This window comes from Scyliorhinus torazame, chromosome 10 (genome assembly GCF_047496885.1).
Source record: "Scyliorhinus torazame isolate Kashiwa2021f chromosome 10, sScyTor2.1, whole genome shotgun sequence".
Taxonomy (NCBI): domain Eukaryota; kingdom Metazoa; phylum Chordata; class Chondrichthyes; order Carcharhiniformes; family Scyliorhinidae; genus Scyliorhinus; species Scyliorhinus torazame.
The window spans coordinates 27,542,020-27,562,046 of NC_092716.1; the positions used below are offsets into that span (position 1 = coordinate 27,542,020).

A 20,027-nucleotide genomic window follows, 5' to 3' on the forward strand; every position below is an offset into this window, starting at 1 on the left:
TGCATTTTAGTCACACCATCTGAAAACACTCCATCAGTTTCCACAGGAACACACGACACCAAATTCTATTTCGCCGCTACTTTTCTCAACCCTACGCTGTCTCTAAGTTATCAGACTGCTTGCCTGACATCCGGTACTAGATGAATTGAATCTCCTCCATTTAAATATTGTAGACTCAAGCCTACTATTTGTGGCTGAACCAGACAATTAAGACCGTAAGACATAGGAGCAGAATTAGGCCACTCGGCCCATCGAGTCTGCTCCGCCATTCAATCATGGCTGATATTTTCTCATCCCCATTCTCCTGCCTTCTCCCCATAACCCCTGATCCCCTTATTAATCAAGAACCTAGCTATCTTAGTTTTAAAGATACTCAGTGATTTGGCCGTCGCAGCCTTCTGCGGCAAAGAGATCTACAGATTCACCACCATCTGGCTGAAGAAATTCCTCCTCATCTCTGTTTTAAAGGATCGTCCCTTTAGTCTGAGATGGTGTCCGCTGGTTCTAGTTTTTCCTACAAGTGGAAACATCCTCTCCACGTCCACTCTATCCAGGCAATGCAGTATCTTGTAAGTTTCAATAAGATCCCTCCCTCATTCTTCTGAACTCCAATGAGTACAGACCCAGAGTCCTCAACCATTCCTTATACGACAAGTTGTTCATCCCAAGGATCATTCTTGTGAACTTCATCTGGACCCTTTCCAAGGCCAGCACATCCTTCCTTAGATACGGGGCCCAAAACTGCTCACAATACTCCAAATGGGGTCTGATCAAAGCCTTATACAGCCTCAGAAGTACATCCCTGGTCTTATATCCTAGTCCTCTTGACATGAATGCGAACATTGCATTTGCCTTCTTAACTGCTGACTGAACCTGCACATTAGCATTAAGAGAATCGTGAACAACGGCTCCTAAGTCCCTTTGTGCTTTTGATTTCCTAAGCATTTCCCCATTTAGAAAATAGTCTATGCCTACATTCCTCCTTCCAAAGTGCAGAACCGTACACTTTTCAACATTGTATTTCATTTGCCACTCCATTGCCCACTCTCCTAGCTTGTCCAAGTCCTTCTGCAGCCCCCTTGCTTCCTAAATACACCTGGCCCTCTACAAATCTTTGTATCATCTGCAAACTTAGCAACGGTGCCTTCAGTACCTTCTTCCAGATCATTAATGTACATTGTGAAAAGTTGCACAGGAACTTTTCCAGCACAGACCCCTGAGGCACACCACTAGTCACCGGATGCCATCCTGAAAAAGACCCCTTTATCCCCACTCTCTGCCTTCTGCCAGTCAGCCAATCCTTTATCCATGCCAGGATCTTACCCTTAACACAATGGGTCTTAACTTATTTAACAGCCTGCTATGTGGCTTTCTGGAAATCTAAATAAATCACGTCCACTGGTTCTCCTTTGTCTAACTTCCTTGTTACCTCCTCAAAGAACAACAACTGTGCCATAACTGACCCCTAAGTGATCTTTCACCCACATTCATATCATCGCCTGTTTTTACCCTCAGCTCACCTGCTTCAGAAACCCTCATCCATGCCTTTGTTATTCCTGGACTTCACTAATTCACTGTTATTCTGGTAGTTTTCCCACCCTCTACCTTACAAAAATGTAGGGTTATCCAAAACCCTCCACTCCCCAAATGTCATCACCAACCTACATTGGCTCCCAGTTAATCAATATCCCTATCTTAAAATTCTCATCCTTGTTTTCAAATATTTCCCGCACCTTATCCGTCCTTATCGGGCGGCACGGTAGCACAGTGGTTAGCATTGTCGCTTCACAGCTCCAGGGTCGCAGGGTCCCAGCTTGGGTCACTGTCTGTGCGGAGTCTGCACATCCTCCCCGTGTGTGCGTGGGTTTCCTCCGGGTGCTCCGGTTTCCTCCCACAGTCCAAAGATGTGCAGGTTAGGTGGATTGGCCATGCTAAATTGCCCTTAGTGTCCAAAGGGGTTGGGTGGGGTTGTTGGGTTACGGGTATGGGGCAGAGCTGTGGGCTTAGGTGGGGTGCTCCTTCCAGGGGCCAGTGCAGGCTCAATGGGCCGAATGGCCTCCTGCTGCACTGTAAATTCTATGTTCTATATCTCTGCAACCTCCTACAGTTGGGAACTACAACCTTCCCAGACACCTGTTCTCCTCCAATTCAGGCCGTTTGGCCACACCTAAAATTAACCTTTGATAATAATAATCTTTATTAGTTTCACAAGTAGTCTTACATTAACACTGCAATGAAGTTACTGTGAAAAGCCCCTAGTCACCACACTACTGCGCCTGTTCGGGTACACAGAAGGAAAATTCAGAATGTCCAATTCACCTAACAAGCACGTCTTTCAGGACTTGTGGGAGGAAACCGGAGCACCCGGAGGAAACCCACGCAGACACGGGGAGAACGTGCAGACTCCGCACAGTGATCCAAGCCGGGAATCGAACCTGGGACCCTGGCATTGTGAAGCAACAGTGATAACCACTGTGCTACTGTGCCGCTTTGGCAGCTATGCCTTCAGATGTATCTAAGCTCTGAAATTTCCTCCCTAAACCTCTTTGTTTCTCTATCCCTCTCTCCCCCTTTAATACATTTCTTAACACCCTCTTTGGAGTAAAACGTTTGGAACTTCCTGGTGAAGGAGACAGTTTTTAAGGGGATTGTGTAACTCACAGTGGACACTGACATCGGGGTTACTCACTGAGAAATCAGAGATCTGACTTGGTCACAGCGGCCATTCAGTGTGGTGTGCTTGACCATAGTCCGCCTGCTAATTCACATGTAGCTCATGTTAATTCTGAAAGTTAGTAAGATAGATATTTAAATTATTTTACTTTTCTGGCTTTGCAGAGTAAAGCTTATATTGCTTGATCAAAAACCAAAAGTACCAAGAATCTCAAACTTTGTCCATTTTAAACAAAAAGTTACTGCTCCCGCAGCCGATTGTAACAAACGCTTGAGGGTCTGGTCCAGGATCAGAGCAGAAGGCTAATCAAGCAGATGGGTTTGTTAGAGAAAATAGCCCTTTCCTGTTACAAAAAATGCTGGTTTTTATGAACTGCTAAATGTACATGACCCTATTTATTAAGTGCTGGTGTCTGCCATTTGGAACTAGTCTTTCTTGTTTACAAAAGCCAAGACTATTTGTGCAAACGTATCGTTCATACTGATGATCACCACCGCCCCCTCACCCCTTCTCCCAAATCCTTCCTTGGTAGTCAACCGAGGAGAACAGGAAATTGAAAATACAAAACAAAATTCCACAGAGGCGAGAAATCTGAAATAAAACAGACAGTGCTGTCAATACTCATTAGGTCGGGCAGTCCTGATGGATGGTCATTGACCTGAAACATTGGCTCTTGTTTCTTTCCCCACTGGATGGCGCCTGACCTGCTGAGGATTTCCAAGAAATCTAGAATACTCGACGAAGCAATTTTGTTATTCATTTGGCCAGACCTGTTACCAACAGCCAGCCAGGAATCAAAATATCTGTATTCCAGTAATAGACCAGTGTAAATTGCAAGACAGGTTCAGGCATGCGCAACAGAAATTCTAAGCTTAATTCAAGTCGAACCAGGCATAAGATTTCACAACATCTTGCTGAGGAACACATCCTGTGTTAAATTTAAAAACCATTTCCAGATAGACAGCATTCAGAATTTAATACAGTGCAATATGGGTGCGGCACAGATATAAAAAATAACAATTCAGATGCTATGGGGACGAACAGAACTTTCCAAAGGCTGAGTGAACCATTACTCAATAGCTGCAAGAACAAAAACAGAAGATTGGCATTCACAGAGATTATGGTTAAAAAGAAATAAAGGACCCTCGCAATGGCCCAGTGACTAAAGTCAGTAGTTCAGATACACCATTCAGATCAGTTTCGGCAGGATGTTGCCCGGGATGGAACATTTAAGTTATAACGAGAGGCTGTCTAGACTTGGGTTGTTTTTGTTGGATTGATTGATTGATTTATTGTCACATGTAACGAAGTACAGTGAAAAGTATTTTTCTAGGGCAGCACGGTGGCACAGTGGTTAGCACTGCAGCCTCACGTCGCCTAGGTCCCAGGTTCGATCCCGGCTCTGGGTCACTGTCCGTGTGGAGTTTGTACATTCTCCCCATGTTTGCGTGGGTTTCGCCCCCACAACCCAAAAGATGTGCAGGGTAGGTGAATTGGCCACGCTAAATACTCTGCTTCCTGAAGTCGATGATCAGTTCCTTGATCTTTCCAACATTTAGAGAGAGGTTATTTTCGGTACACCATGCAACCAAGTGATCTATCTCCCTTCTGCAGTCTGATTCGTTGTTTTTTTTAAAAATATGTTTTATTGAAATTTTTTTCCCAAACAACAATTTTTCCCCTCTTACAAAGCAAACGCAACAATAACAATACAGAAATTTTTAACAATACACAAGTAACAAAACCCCTTTATCTTTGACCTAAACTAAACTAAACCCCCCTCCCCCCTCCCCCCCCCCTTCCCCCTGGGTTTCTGCTGCTGGTCATCTGTCTTCCCTCTAACGTTCCCCTAGGTAGTCGAGAAATGGCTGCCACCGCCTGGTGAACCCTTGAGCCGATCCTCTCAGGGCAAACTTTATCTGCTCCAGTTTAATGAACCCCGCCATATCATTTACCCAGGCCTCCAGTCCGGGGGGTTTCGCCTCCTTCCACATGAGTAGGATCCTGCGCCGGGCTACTAGGGACACAAAGGCCACAACGTCGGCCTCTTTCGCCTCCTGCACTCCCGGGTCTTCTGCAACTCCAAATAGAGCTAACCCCCAGCCTGGTTTGACCCGGGCCTTCACCACCCGCGAAATCACTCCCGTCACTCCCTTCCAATACCCTTCCAGTGCCGGGCACGCCCAAAACATATGTGCGTGGTTTGCCGGGCTCCCGCCACACCTCCCACATTTGTCCTCCACTCCAAAGAACCTGCTCAATCTTGCTCCCGTTATGTGTGCTCTATGTAGCACCTTAAATTGAATCAGGCTAAGCCTGGCGCATGAGGAAGAGGAATTTACCCTGCTTAGGGCATCAGCCCACATACCCTCCTCTATCTCCTCCCCTAGTTCTTCTTCCCACTTTCCTTTTAGTTCGTCCACCGACTCCTCCCCCTCTTCCCTCATCTCTCGGTAAATCTCTGACACCTTGCCCTCTCCGACCCACACCCCTGAAAGCACCCTGTCCTGTATCCCCTGTGTCGGGAGCAACGGAAATTCCCTCACCTGTTGTCTAGTAAACGCCCTCACCTGCATATATCTCAAGAAATTTCCCCAGGGCAACTTATACTTTTCCTCCAATGCTCCCAAGCTCGCAAAAGTCCCATCTATAAATAAATCTCCCACCCTCCTAATTCCCAACTGGTACCAGCTCTGAAATCCTCCATCCATTCTTCCTGGGGCGAACCTATGGTTGTTCCTGATTGGGGACCCCACCAGGGCTCCCCGCACCTCTCTCTGTCGCCTCCACTGTCCCCAGATATTCAATGTTGCCGCCACCACCGGGTTTGAGGTAAACTTTTTAGGTGAGATCGGTAGCGGCGCCGTCACCAGCGCCTCTAAACTCGTCCCTTTACAGGACTTTCTCTCCAGTCTTTTCCACGCCGCTCCCTCACCCTCCATCATCCATTTACGTATCATTGCCACATTGGCGGCCCAATAGTAATCGCCCAAGTTCGGTAGTGCCAATCCTCCTCTGTCCCTACTACGCTGAAGGAACCCCCTCCTTACTCTCGGAACTTTCCCTGCCCACACGAAGCTCGTGATGCTCCTGTCTATTTTATTAAAAAAGGTCTTGGTGATTAGTATAGGGAGACATTGAAATACAAATAAGAACCTCGGGAGGACCATCATCTTAATTGCTTGCACCCTGCCCGCCAGCGATAGAGGCTGCATGTCCCACCTCTTGAAGTCCTCCTCCATTTGTTCTACCAACCGTGTCAAATTAAGTCTGTGCAAGGTTCCCCAGCTCCTAGCGATCTGAATCCCCAGGTATCGGAAGTTTCTTTCCACTTTCCTTAGAGGCAAGCCTTCTATCTCTCTACTCTGGTCCCCTGGATGTATCACAAATAATTCACTCTTCCCCATGTTTAGCCTATACCCCGAGAAATCCCCGAACCCCCTCAAAATTTGCATAACCTCTATCATCCCCCCCGCTGGGTCCAACACGTATAACAATAGGTCATCCGCGTATAACGAGACTCGGTGTTCTTCCCCCCCTCTAATCACCCCTCTCCATTTCCTGGAGTCTCTCAACGCCATGGCCAGAGGTTCAATTGCCAACGCGAACAACAATGGAGACAGCGGGCATCCCTGTCTTGTTCCCCTATATAGTCGGAAATACTCCGATCTATGTCGCCCTGTAACTACGCTTGCCGTTGGAGCCCCATAAAGAAGTCTAACCCAGCTAATAAACCCGTTCCCAAACCCAAACCTCCTTAACACTTCCCATAAATACTCCCACTCCACCCTATCAAATGCCTTCTCTGCGTCCATTGCCGCCACTATCTCTGCCTCCCCCTCCACTGGGGGCATCATTATCACCCCTAATAGTCGTCGCACGTTAACATTCAGTTGTCTCCCTTTTACGAACCCTGTCTGGTCTTCGTGCACCACCCCCGGGACACAGTCCTCTATCCTCGATGCCAGTACCTTTGCCAACAATTTGGCGTCCACGTTCAATAATGAAATGGGTCTATAGGACCCGCACTGCAACGGATCTTTATCCCTCTTCAAAATTAACGATATCGTCGCCTCCGACATCGTCGGGGGTAGAGTCCCCCCTTTCCTGGCCTCATTGAACGTCCTCACCATCAACGGGGCCAACAAGTCCACATATTTTCTGTAATACTCCACCGGGAACCCGTCTGGTCCTGGGGCCTTCCCTGCTTGCATGCTTCCCAGTCCCTTAATAACCTCGTCCACCCCAATCGGTGCCCCCAGGCCTACCACCCCCCGCTCCTCCACTTTCGGGAACCTCAATTGGTCCAGGAACTGCCGCATCCCCTCCTCTCCCTCTGGGGGTTGAGACCTATACAGTTCCTCATAGAAGGTCTTGAACACCTCATTTATCTTTCCTGCCCTTCGCACCGTGTCTCCCCTTTCGTCTCTAATTCCTCCTATCTCCCTCGCTGCTGCCCTCTTTGTCTGATTCGTTGTTGTTGAGGTACCACCCACCAGTCGTATCATCCGAAAACGTATAGGTTGAATTGGAGTTCAATCTTGCCACACAGTCGTGTGTGTGTATAGGGAGTACTGTAGAGGACTGAGCACGCATCCTTGCGGGGCCCCAGTGTTGAGGACTATTGTAGAGGAGGTGTTGTTACCTATCCTGACAGATTGCAGTCCGTTGGTGAGGAAGTCAAGGATCCAGCTGTACAAGGAGTGGTCAAATCCAAGATTGCTGAGTTTGGTTTTTAGTCTTGTCAGGATATTGGTGTTGAAGGCGGAGCTGTTGTCTATGAACAGCAGTCTGACATAGGTGTCCTTGTTGTCGAGGTGTTCGACTGTTGATTGTAGGGCCAGGGAGATAGCATCTGCTATGGACTGGTTGCAGCAAACTGCAATGGATCGAGACCATCTGGGAGGCTGATGTTGATCCATCTCAGGACTAGCTGCTCGAAGCATTTCATGTTAACAGATGTCAGGGGCACCGGTTGGTAATCGCTGAGGCAGGATACCTTGTTCTTCTTTGGTACTGGCGTTGTGGTGGTCTTTTTGAAGGAGGCGGGAACCTCGGAGCAGAGAAGACTGAGGGATGACCTGATCAAGGTGTACAAGGTTATCGGGAACAGGGACAGGGTGGATAGGAAGCAGCTGTTCCCCTTAGTTGAAGGGTCAGTCATGAGGAGAAGACAAGTTCAAGGTGAGGGACAGGAGCTTTAGGGGGGATGGTGGGAGGCGGGTTGCCTCACATCCTTTCTAAAAAGTGCCTAGATGAGGACTTGGCACGTCATAATATTAAAGGCTATGGGCCAAGGGCTGGCAAATGGGATTAGGTAGACATCGCCGGTATTTTTCACCTGCAGACTCGATGGACCAAAGGGCCTCTTCTTTACTGTGTGATTCTGTGAAAAGTGTTAGGTTCTATCCCTCAGGAGTTGAGTTGGCAACCTCTCTCAGCTGGAACGGAAGCTGAGCATAAAAGACCATCACGTTCCAAGATAAGACTGGAGATATTTGCACATTATCGCCATCCAGCAATGTTTACTGCAAAAAAAAGTACATACAGATTGTCCAACTGCATTTTGAAAGTTTTACATCTGGAAGGAAACATAAAGAACGTAGAGAAAGAAAACATTGGAACTTATTTATCCATAAAAAAAATAATTCTTCGATTTTCAGACTCAAATGGGACTATGGGGAAAAGACATTTAAAATTTTCATTTGAGGTGAAGGCAACTCTCTTTTGCTTCGCGAAGTAACTCAATCTGGCTGCAGACTTGGTTCTTTCCTTCCCATCAGAGGCAGGTTACATTGTTCAAAGGTCTTTTCCGCAGGTTTGATAATTCTATACTGGTTCCAACCATTTAAATCCCTGCTTTTATGCTCTCTTCCACAAACAGTAAGAGCTGGGCAGCACGGTAGCATAGTGACTAGCACAATTGCTTCACATCTCCAGGGTCCCAGGTTCGATTCCCGGCTTGGGTCACTGTCTGTGTGGAGTCTGCACGTTCTCCCTGTGTGTGCGTGGGTTTCATCCGGGTGCTCCGGTTTCCTCCCACAGTCCAAAGATGTGCAGGTTAGGTGGATTTGCCATGATAAATTGCCCTTTAATTGGGTAATCTAAATTTTTTGATTCTGGTTCTGGCAATTGCCTTTGCCCTCTATTTACAGACCTGTGTTAATGAGAAGATTTTCCCTATCTATTCCTTTAAAAAACCCCAATTTTGAACACCTCTACTAAATGTTTGTTTCATCTTTTTTTCTGTTCCAAGGAGAACAATCGCAGCTTCTTCACTCTCGTCTCACAATTAAATTGCCTCATCCGTACCACCATCTCCGTACTCACCACTACATCCCTCCCAAGGCCTGGATATTGTTTCTAAGGTGTAGGACTCAAAACAGGACACGATATTGCAAGTGAGGCTTAATCAAGTTTGGATTTAATCTAACTCTTGCTTTTGTGGAAGGTATTCAACATAAAGGACCTTTATTAACGAAGCAGCAGGAAACAGAGTAGGAATAATGGCAGATACCTGTATTCTAAGTGGCAAGATGTGATTCCTAGTGTCCCACAGAGATCTGTATTAGGGCCTCACTGTATTTATTAACAGCTCAAGTTAACAAAATAGAGCTACATGTACAGAAGATGGTGGCATTGTGTAATCCGGAGTCGGCCACTAATCCGGAGACCCATGGGTCACGGGTTCAAATCCCATTTAAATTCAATAAATAAATCTGGAATGGAAAACGACTACTGAGGACCATGAAACCATGGTTGATGGTTTAAAAAAAAACATCTGGTTCACTAGAGAACAAAATTTGCCAACCTTATAGCAGTACGGTAGCACAGTGGTTAGCACAGTTGCTTCACAGCTCCAGGGTCCTAGGTTCAATTCCCGGCTTGGGTCACTGTCTGTGCGGAATCTGCATGTTCTCCCCGTGTCTATGTGGGTTGTGTCCGGGCACTCTGGTTTCCTCCCACAGTTCAAAGATGTGCAGGTTAGGTGGGTTGGCCATGCTAAATTGCCCTCAGTGTCCAAAAAGTTTAAGTGGGGTTACTGGGATAGGGTGGAGGCGTGAGCTTGAGGAGGGTTTTCATTCCCAGGGCCGGTGCAGACTCGATGGGTCAAATGACATCCATCTGCACTGTATTTTCTATGATTATCTGGTCTGGTATATACGTTACTCCAGGCCCACTGAAATACCCTAGCAAGCCACATTTAGTGATGGGTAACAAATGCTGGTCTTGCCAGCGAAACTCACACCCTATTAAAGAATTTTTAAAAATCTAAGTTTGCAGTGGGGGCGGGACTGGAACTTGGTGCAGGAGCCAAGGTTGGACAGGTCACGGCCGCGCTCGCTGGTCCCATCAGGGGGCGAAGGCGTTGGCTGGGCTAATGGTGGAAATGGAAGGGGTGGGCCCTTGGAGGTTTCTGCACCCGAGGGAATGGGAGTGCTCGTTTTTCTCAGCAGTCCATAAGGTATACTCGCGGATCAACTTTTTCGTGGTGGGAAAGGCTTTGCTGGCTGGGGTTAAGGGGTCGGATTACTCGGCAATTGCAGTGTCAGATCATGCTCCGCATTGGGTGGATATGGTACTGGAGAAGGGGGTAGCGCAGAGGCCGGGGTGGAAATCAGATGTGGGACTTTTGGGGGACAAAGGGTTCTGTGACAAAATTGAAAAGGTAGTTGAGGAATATGTAGGTTTCAACTGTACGGGTGAGGTGTCGAAGGCAGTTGTCTGGGAGGCTCTAAAGGCGGTGGTGAGGGGTGAGGTGATTTTGTTTAAGGCCAGGATGGACAAAGAGGAGAGGTTGGAGCGGCAGAGGGTAATAGATTGGAGGTAGATAGAAGTTATGCAGAAGGTGGGGACCCTGCGAAGTTGGAAAAGAGGCAGGAACTACAGGCGAGCTTTCTACCAGGAAGGCAGTGCGCCAACTGAGACGAGCAAAGGGTGCAGTTTACGAACATGGAGATAAGCTGGTATGTTAGCAGGTCAGCTCCGGAGGGAGGCAGCGGTATGGGAAATTGTTCAGGTGAGGGTTAGGGCATGGAAGTTGGTGGTAGCTCCGGATCTGATTAACAAGGTCTTTGAGGAATTTTATGAGAGGTAGGACAGGTCAGAGCCACCTTGGCGAGACCGGGAGATTGCAGGAATTTCTAGATGGGTTGGAGTACCCGAGGTTAGGGGAGAGGGACAGGGCTACATTAGGAGTGATAGTGGAGCAGGAGATAAAAGGTGCGATTGGGAGGATGCAGTCGAGGAAGGTGGCAGGGCCGGATGGGTTTCCGGTGGAATATTATAAAAAATTCAAGGATAAGCTGGCACCCCTGATGGTGGGGATGTTTGAAGAGGCGATAGGGAAGGGGGTGTTGCCACAAACTTTGGGGCAGGCATCAATTTCCCTGTTGCTAAAAAAAGATAAGGATCAAACGGAGTGTGGGTTAAGTATCGGCCCATATCATTTTTGAATGTGGACGCAAAAGTATTGGTGAAGGTACTGGCAGTTAGGCTGGAGGAGTGCCTCCCGAAGGTGATAGGCGAAGATCAGACAGGGTTCGTGAGAGGGAGGCAACTCTTTTCAAACGTTAGAAGAGCATGGAACGTCGTTATGACACCAGCGGAGAGGAAGGAAACAGAGGGCAGCACAGTAGCATGCTGGTTAGCACTACTGCTTCACAGCTCCAGGATCCCAGGTTCGATTCCTGGCTTGGGTCACTGTCTGTGCAGAGTCTGCATGTTCTCCCCGTGTGTGCGTGGGTTTCCTCTGGGTGCTCCAGTTTCCTCCCACAGTCCAAAGATGTGCAGGTTACGTGGATTGGCTATGCTAAATTGTCCTTAGTGTCCAAAATTGCCCTTCGTGTAGGGTGGGGTTACTGGGTTTAGGGATAGGGTGGAGGTGACTTGGGTTATTGGGTTTAGGGATAGGGTGGAGGTGTGGGCTTGGGTAGGGTGCTCTTTTAAAGAGCCAGTGCAGACTCGATGGGTCAAATGGCCTCCTTCTGCACTGTAAATTCTATGAGGTGGTTGTGGCATTGGACGCTGAGAAGGCGTTTGATCGGGTAGAATGGGGGTACTTGATAACAGTTCTGGAGCGGTTTGGGATTGGACCAAGATTTGTGAACTGGGTAACGCTACTATAAAGGAGCCGAGGGAGAGTGACCGCACTAACAACATCAGCTCGAGATACTTTTCTCTCCATCGTGGGACGAGGCAGGGATGTCTTATTTCCCCCCCCCCCCCCCCCCCCCCCGGCTGTTTGCACTTGCGATTGAGCCGTTGGCCATCACATTAAGAAGTTCGGGGGTATGGAAAGGAATAGTGCGGGGAGGGGGGAGATAGAGCATAGGGTGTCCTTATATGCCAATCACTTGCTGTTTTCCGTGTCGGAACAGTGTGTCGATAGGGAGAATACTGGAGCTGCCTCGAGTGTTTGGGTCTTTTCGGGGTACAAAGTAAATCTAGACAAGAGTGAGTATTTTGTGGCGTCTTGGCCGGGGGTGGGGCTGCCATTCAGTAGGGCAGGGACTCACTTTAGATACCTGGGGGTGCAGGTACAACATTTCTAGTTTGGTGGGGAGAGTGAAAGCTGATCTGGCAAGGTGGGATGGTTTCCCTCTGTCACTGGTGGGTTGGGTACAGGCAGTTAAAATGAACGTGTTGCCGCGATTTCGGTTTATTTTTCAATGCCTGCCGATTTTCCTGCCAAAGGCTTTTTTCAGAGATTGAGGGGAGGATTACTTTGTCCATATGGGGAGGGAAGGTGGCCAGAGTTAGAAAGGTGCTGCTAGAGAGGAAGGCAGGCAGGGGGTTTGGGTCTTCCGAACCTGATGTATTACTACTGGGCGGCGAATGTGGAGAAGGTGCGGAGCTGGGTCAGAGGGACTGATTCCCAGTGGGTCAGAATAGAGGAGAATTTGTGCAGGGGGTCAGGATTGAAAGCACTAGCAACAGCGCTGCTCCCGGGGAAATACTCGGGAGTCCGGTAATAATAGCTTCATTGAGAATTTGGAGGCAGTTTCACCAACACTTAGGGTTGGGGGCAGGGTCAAGGGAAATGCCGATTCGGGGGAACCACAGATTTGAGCCAGGGAAGTGGGATGGAAATTTTCAGAAATGGGAGAAGGGTATTAAGACACTAAAAGATTTGTTTCTTAGGGGTCGGCTTGCAGGATTGAAGGAGCTGGAAGCAAAGTATGGGCTGGAGCAGGGGGAAATGTTTAGATACATGCAGGTTCGCAACTTTGCCAGAAAGGAGATACAGAGCTTCCCGGTGGAGCTGGCCTCCACATTGTTGGAGGTGCTGGCAACAGGGGGAACTGGAGAAGGGGGTAGTGTCGGCGGTTTACGGAGCTATTTTGGAAGAGAAGGCACCACTGAAAGGGATCAAAGCAAAGTGGAAGGAAAAGTTGGGAGAGGATATGGAGGAGGGGTTCTTGTGTGAGGTGCTCCGGAGAGTGAATGTCTCCACCTCGTGCACGAGGTTGGGGCTGATACAGCTGAAAGCGGTATACAGAGCACACCTCACGTGGGCGAGGATAAGCCGATTCTTTGAAGTAGAAGATGTGTGTGAACGTGGCGGCGGGGGTGGTGTGCTAATCACGTTCATATGTTTTGGTCCTGTCCAAAGCTAGAGGAATACTGGAAGGAGGCTTTTAATGTAATTTCTAAAGTGGTGCACTGGACCCGGGCCCCGGGGAGGCCATATTCGGAGGTCGGACCAGCCAGGGTTGGAAACGGGTGCGAAGTCAGATGTTGTAATCTTCGCCTCATTGATCGCCCGAAGGCGGATCCTGATAGTTTGGACAGCAACCTTTCCACCATGTGCACCGGCGTGGCCGGGGGGGGGGGGTGTCCTGTTGGAATTCTTTACTCTTAAGATGGTTAAGTTTGAACTGAGGGGAAGGATGGAGGGGTTCTACAATTCATGGGCATTATTCATTATGCACTTTCAAGAACTGGATAACATCGAACATTAGTTGGGGCGGGTGGGTTGGGGAGAGGGGGGCTGTGTGTGTTAATGGCGACTATGTGCGATCCCCAATTCCTTTTTGTCATTTGTTTGTGTGAACATACGGGCTAATGTTTGAGGTTTGGTGGGAAGATGGGATCGTTGTTATTGGAATGGGGATTGATATATTTGTTACTGATCATTGTTTACTCGGTTTCTCTCTCCACACATGCTGCCTGACCTGTTGGGTATTTCCAGCATGTTCCATTTAAAAATTTTTTTTAGCCTGCCCAATTAAGGGATAATTTAGTGTCACCAATCCATCTACCCTGCACATCTTTGGGTTGTGGGGATGAGACCCATGCAGACATGGGGAGAATGTGCAAACTGCACACGGACAGTGACCCAGGGCTGGGATCGAACCCGGATACTCAGCGTGTGAGGCAGCAGTGCTAGCCACTACGCCACCCTCCCACATGCTCCGTTTATACTTATACCAGGACATCAAGGAATACATTTAGAGATTATAGAACTAGGGCCACATTCCCTGGAATTTAGGAGTTATTTGATAAGAGTTTTCCAAACATTTAAGGGGACCAAATAGGATAGAGCATCTCTCGTTGCTGGTTTGGCAATGTAGCTTAATAATTAGACCCAGGTCCTTTGGGAAGAAAGAGCAAGAGGAAGAACGAACAAGCGGGCACCACAGTATACTTACTTTCCGTCTGAAATAGAACTGCTCACTACTTTGTTTGCTGTCCCTCCGCCAATTTCATATCCACGCAGTCACTGCCCCCTTTAATCCCACAAGCTTCATAGGTGTACTTGCAATGTGTAAAAGTGCAAAGAGCAACAATGCAACACTTTATATATCAACAGCAAGTTAAAGCCAAACGATACATGAGGCAGAGATTATCTGCCCAAAAGACTCCAGACATGGCTTACGTTGGTTAATGTTTCTTAGTAAGCAAACTACCCAAAACTGGCATAGCTTCAACTTAATTCAATCCCTTACTTGTCGACTCAATCCAATACGCAACACAGTTCAACTTTGCGATGTAGGCAATAAGCCAAGGACACTATAGATGTAGCTATTAGGGCAGCAGTTGGCCCAGGAGATCGCTCAAGTATAGATTTGCATGGTTGAGAACTTCAAACTCTCCGCCCAATCACGAAAAGTGGCAATGCTGTTTGGTGAGCAGATTGAAGTCACTTTGCATAGCACCGAGAAAATCAGAGTTCTGCACCTATCATAATTCAGAATAAAACAAACGGCATGTATAAACAGGTAGGACGCTCTTTTATTTTATCGGAGAGTTCAGTTACGATAGAAAGGAAGTGATATCCAAAGCTCCACAACAATCACAGCTTTAATGTTGGTGAAATTTATGTTGGGAGTGGAGGGGTTGAGCAATGCACAAGATACCACAGCAAATACTTCACCAAGACGAATCCCTAAACTCAGGAGAAACTAAACTGGCTGGGAGTTGAACCAATCTCTCAGCATCGTAGGTCAGGTTTTCTGATCCAAGTCTTGCAATCCTGCTGAAAATGTGTGCTGCTTGTGTTTTCAGGAGTTGTACCTGAGAACAGCAGCCTTCTTCCTGTTCCTGCCAAGGAAGCAGAATGGTTTTAGTGCGGCAGAAAGTTGTTTGCACCCTAACTTTATTTTCACAAAATTAATTTTTAGTTGGATTGATGACAAAGCAGTTCATCTTCATTAGCCTTCTGTGCACAATTTTTAAAAATTAATGTTTATTACAACCTGCACTAACGGAGAACTTCGTTCAGCACATTTGATGGAGAACTATGTCCAACGGTGTACATTCTGCTGGGGTGCAAAAAAAATTTAACACTGTCCCAGAAGACCTATTCAGAGATATGACTATACATTAGACAAAGCCCATTAAGGCAAATCTTAAGGAGTAAACAGACAGAAGAGGCAGGGTAATGTGGAGACACACTTTTGTAATTAATACTGACCCCACTGTTAAAACTACACTTAACACTTAAATGGACATGCCCCAATTGCTTCTGGTGTGCATGCAGTGGGCCAACTTCACGCGTAGGTGAATACAATTGCTCAGTGAGAGATCAGTGCAGGAGGGACAGGGCAACAGTTTAACTGGGAACGTGCAGAGACCAGAAGTTGCTGTGCGATTTACTCCTTAATGAGCAATGGCAGCATCACCATTATTCTCAACTCAAAATCTGAGTCATGATGTATTTCTGGGGAATCTTATTTATGTCACTTAAGTAAACAAAATTCCACTAATTCTCCCCACAAGTTTTATCTAGCTTTACCAATGGTCTCTTTGTTTAAAAAATATATAATTGTGTTAGCAGTTCAGTGGAGGTTCATTGATTTCTGGAATGGGGAAATCAGAGGAAAGGTTTACCTTTTGATTCGATTAATTTTTAATCGTGTCACGAGTAGGCTTACATTAACGTTGCAATGAAGTTACTGTGACCCCTAGTCGCCACACTCAGCCGCCTGTTAGGGTGCACTGAGGGAGAATTCAGAATGTCCAATTCAACTTACAAGCACGCCTTTCGAGACTTGTGTGAGGAAACCGGAACACCCGGAGGAAACCCAAGCAGACAGGAGAATGTGCAGACTCCACACAGAAAGTGACCCAGGCCAGGAATCGAACCCGGCTCCCTGCTGCTGTGAAGCAACAGTGCTAACCAATGTGCTACCGTGCAACGAGAGGTGATCTTATTGAAACAAGATCCTGAGAGGATTTGTGAGGGTAGGTGTCTCAATTTGTGAGAACTAGGGAGCACATTAAAATAAGAGGTCCACCAATTAAAACGGAGATGAGGAGAAATGCTCTCTCTGAATGGGTCGCATGTGGAACTCTCTTCCCCAGAAAGTAGTTTGGCCTAAGTCAATGAATTTATTGAAGGCACAGTAAAACAAATTTATGATAGTCAAAGTTTATGAGGGGAGGGGGGGGGAAAGAGGTGTGGCAAAGTGGAGTTGAGACAATAACCAGGTCAGCCATGATCTCACTGACTGGTGGTGCAGACCCGAACGGCTGACTGTCCTCCTCCTAAGTCTCAGTTTCCTACACATTAAGTTCCTAAAAACCAGAAAAAAAGAGTCCATAGTTAAACTCTAAACTCTACCACATCTTCGGGCATATCCGCAAAATCAAGTCTAAATAAAAACTATGAAGGAACTAGGCATAATTACAAAATTAAGACTTCTGTAACAAAAAAAACCCGTTCACTTCATTTTAATTCAGAGTAACTTGTTGGTTGCTTGGAGGACTGGTTTCCTGGGCTGTGCAGCCAAACCAAACATTGCCCCAAGAACTGAAGGCCAATTATGTCAGTTTTATGAATGAAGTTCATAAAGTGCCACCACATAATTATGCACCCTGCACAAACGGGCAGCTGCTTTTGAGACGGTGTATGTAACCTCACTTCAATAGAACATAGTGCAGGAGGCTATTCGGCCCATCGAGTCTGCACCGATCCACTTAAGCCCTCACTTCCACCCTATCCCCGTAACCCAATAACCCCTCCGAACCTTTTTGGACACGAAGGGCAATTTATCATGGCCAATCCACCTAACCTGCATGTCTTTGGACTGTGGAAGGAAACTAGGGCACCCGGAGGAAACCCACGCAGACATGGGGAGAATGCGCAGACTCCGCACAGACAGTGACCCAGCGGGGAATCAAACCTGGGACCCTCGCGCTGTGAAGCCACAGTGCCATCCACTTGCGCTACCGTGCTGCCCCGATCTGCCAAATTAAAGCAAAGCATAAAAATAAACAATTCTTCCCCCCAAGCGATTCCCATCTGTTGCATGTCATTGGGCTGCTAAAATTACTTGAGTAAACTTGTGGTGGAATCAGTTTTGTGGTTTGAGTGCTGGCTCTAATTGAAGATTTTAAGCTTTATCAGCTGTCTCCCCAAGTGGGGAAGTTTTCTCCGGTGTCAGGAGGTACAGTCGATCTGTCACATAATGCATCATTTTGAGTAAGTTGTTCAAACCAGAATCAAAAAATGGTAACAAGTTAATGGAGAGTGGGAAGAGAATCGCTGGCAAACATATTTTAAACTTCTCAGGATGGAATAATTCTAACCGTTTAATATTAACCACACACTTTAACCAAGAAATATATTTTTTTAAGTGGTAACTGAATTTATTATAACATTTGCAGGATTAAATCTTCAAATAGCAAGCAACATAGAACTATTGTGCAAATATGGAACTATTTTTCCTGTTATGCTGATAAAGCACATTGCATAAATGAGGATTTGAGTAGAATATAGGGACGAACTTCTTGGTAAAATAGATTACGCATTGCAATATTTCATAGTAATAGACTTTTATTCAAGGTAGTTTTTTCTGCAAGACAACAAATTAACTCAAGATCATGTTCACAGATTCTAAAAGCAAATCATTTGGTTACCACATATGTATAGATCTTAAAAAGCTCTGAAAATATCTCACATTAAAATGTCAGCCATGTTTGGTCATTTAAGAAAGGATTTCAAGGTACTGGGGGAAAGTCTTTAATGAGGGAATGCACAAGTTAGAGATAAAAAGATTGGGAAAATAAACCTTTGAATATATGAACTGAACAGATCATCAAGCAAAAATTGCAGATAGCTGTCTATCAATCCCTGGCAACCAAACATGGAAAAGGTTTTTTTTTTTTAGAAACGAGAGACCAATCCCCAGCACCAACCACCCTCCAACCCAACAGAAACCTACATCCTCAAAACCAATAACTAAAAGCATTTGCCACAGCCGAATGGCTCGAATGAAATTTCTTACGGCAGTAATACAAGTTCAGTCCATTAAAATGCAGGCGCACTTTAATTCAACCGGTTAGCTCATGAAACGTATGGCGATTTATGAGGACTTCTTTTTGATGAGACGATTATTAGCTTATTGGACCGGTGGTAACATTTAATTGACCCAAACGAACAACCAATTCCACTGGCATGTGAATAAGTTGCCGAGGTCTATATAATGGTTGTGTGGCAATCAATAGTGGAATGAGGTGCCAGTTAACTGCAAGTTTGTTACAATTAGCAAACAAAAACATAGCATTTTGTAAAGTACAGGAGAATTTTCACAGGGAAGTGTTTCGTTTTGTTGCGGCCCCACAGAGGTTGCACAAATTAAAACCAAAAGGCGGTTTGTCTGAATATTTTTGAATGGGTAACTATCTTGAAATTCTAGAACTGCAGAGAGGATTTTAAAAGTTTTATCATTTTCTGGTACCAATACAGTACAGGCCAAGTTGAAACACAGACTGTTCTCAAATCAACGGTCTTTGCACCATTGTGACCGACTGCTCGTCCAATTCAGGCCCCAAACAGTTATTTAAAGAGCTTGCAATGAATTTATTAACTGATGGGTGACAACTCAATTTTCTATAAATATCACTAAATTGTGTACAGCTCCATTTCAACAATTAGAGAAGAGTAAAACCACAGAAAGTAAACAAAGCCAGACTGAACTGTTAATGGAATTATATCAATCATCTTTTTTTTATATCAAGTTTCAATTGTGTACACAGAAGCATAATTGCAATCAGAAATCTTAGTAGCTGCATTAAGGTTACAATCACCCATCTACGCAGACTCAACGTTTCAACCTCAAATGTGGATTTGCATGTTATTGTGTAACGTGCAGTTAAGTTTTTTTCATTAAGCATTTTTGTTTAAACGTCAGCATCCTACTGCTACTCAACACCCAGTAATCACACACACAGGTTTTCTCATCAAAACACCAAAGCATTCAGTACAATGGAACACTTTTCCCTCCCCCCAAAACATGGGCTCATGTGTTATCTATTATCAAAAGCGAAAACATTAGCGACCGATGTGTATGAGGTTAAATGTAACAAAAGATGTCACATATAGACATAAATCTACAAGATTTGCTGCTGGTGCACATCTCCAGGTTGTTTTCCCCATTTAAACTTTAATCTGAAGTTACTGAGAGTGGATTTGGAAAGGTTGCGATGAGGGAGGGAAGGGTTTATCTGACGGTTGGTGCTCTGGGAGGCAAGATGCTGGAGCAACAGAGCAGGGACAGTTCACAGGAGATCAACTCGGCGGTAGTACAGGAGGTAGGCTGTACGTTCAGCAGAGGACTTCACAACTTGGTACTGAGTTATCACTTTCACTATCTGGTCATCAATGCGCAGCCAGCCGTTCAGACCAATGTGGAAGACATCTGTCGTGTAATGTCCACCAGTTGCGCTGTTTCCATGGTGATAGACAACTGAAAAGAGAGAAAAAAAACATTGTGGGGCACGGAAAATAAATATGTATTCTATGCGAATATTCTACAATCAATAATAGTTGGCATTTTCAATTATTACAAATACAAATAAACAGTTTATATATTTTCATATAATGGATCTGGGATTCTTGGATCTT

The 20,027-nt window shown here is 46.0% G+C and overlaps 1 protein-coding gene across 1 annotated transcript in view; it reads right to left on the reverse strand.

Moving 5' to 3' along the window:
• Positions 1-17,939: 17,939 nt before the first annotated feature.
• Positions 17,940-20,027, reverse strand: part of LOC140430423 (ubiquitin carboxyl-terminal hydrolase 10-like) — a 73,061-nt gene continuing 70,973 nt past the window's right edge. Inside the window, exon 14 of the mRNA XM_072517895.1 lies at positions 17,940-19,869. Within this exon, the coding sequence (XP_072373996.1) occupies positions 19,682-19,869 (188 nt within the window). The 3' untranslated portion in view covers positions 17,940-19,681. The remainder of the gene's footprint in view (positions 19,870-20,027) is intronic.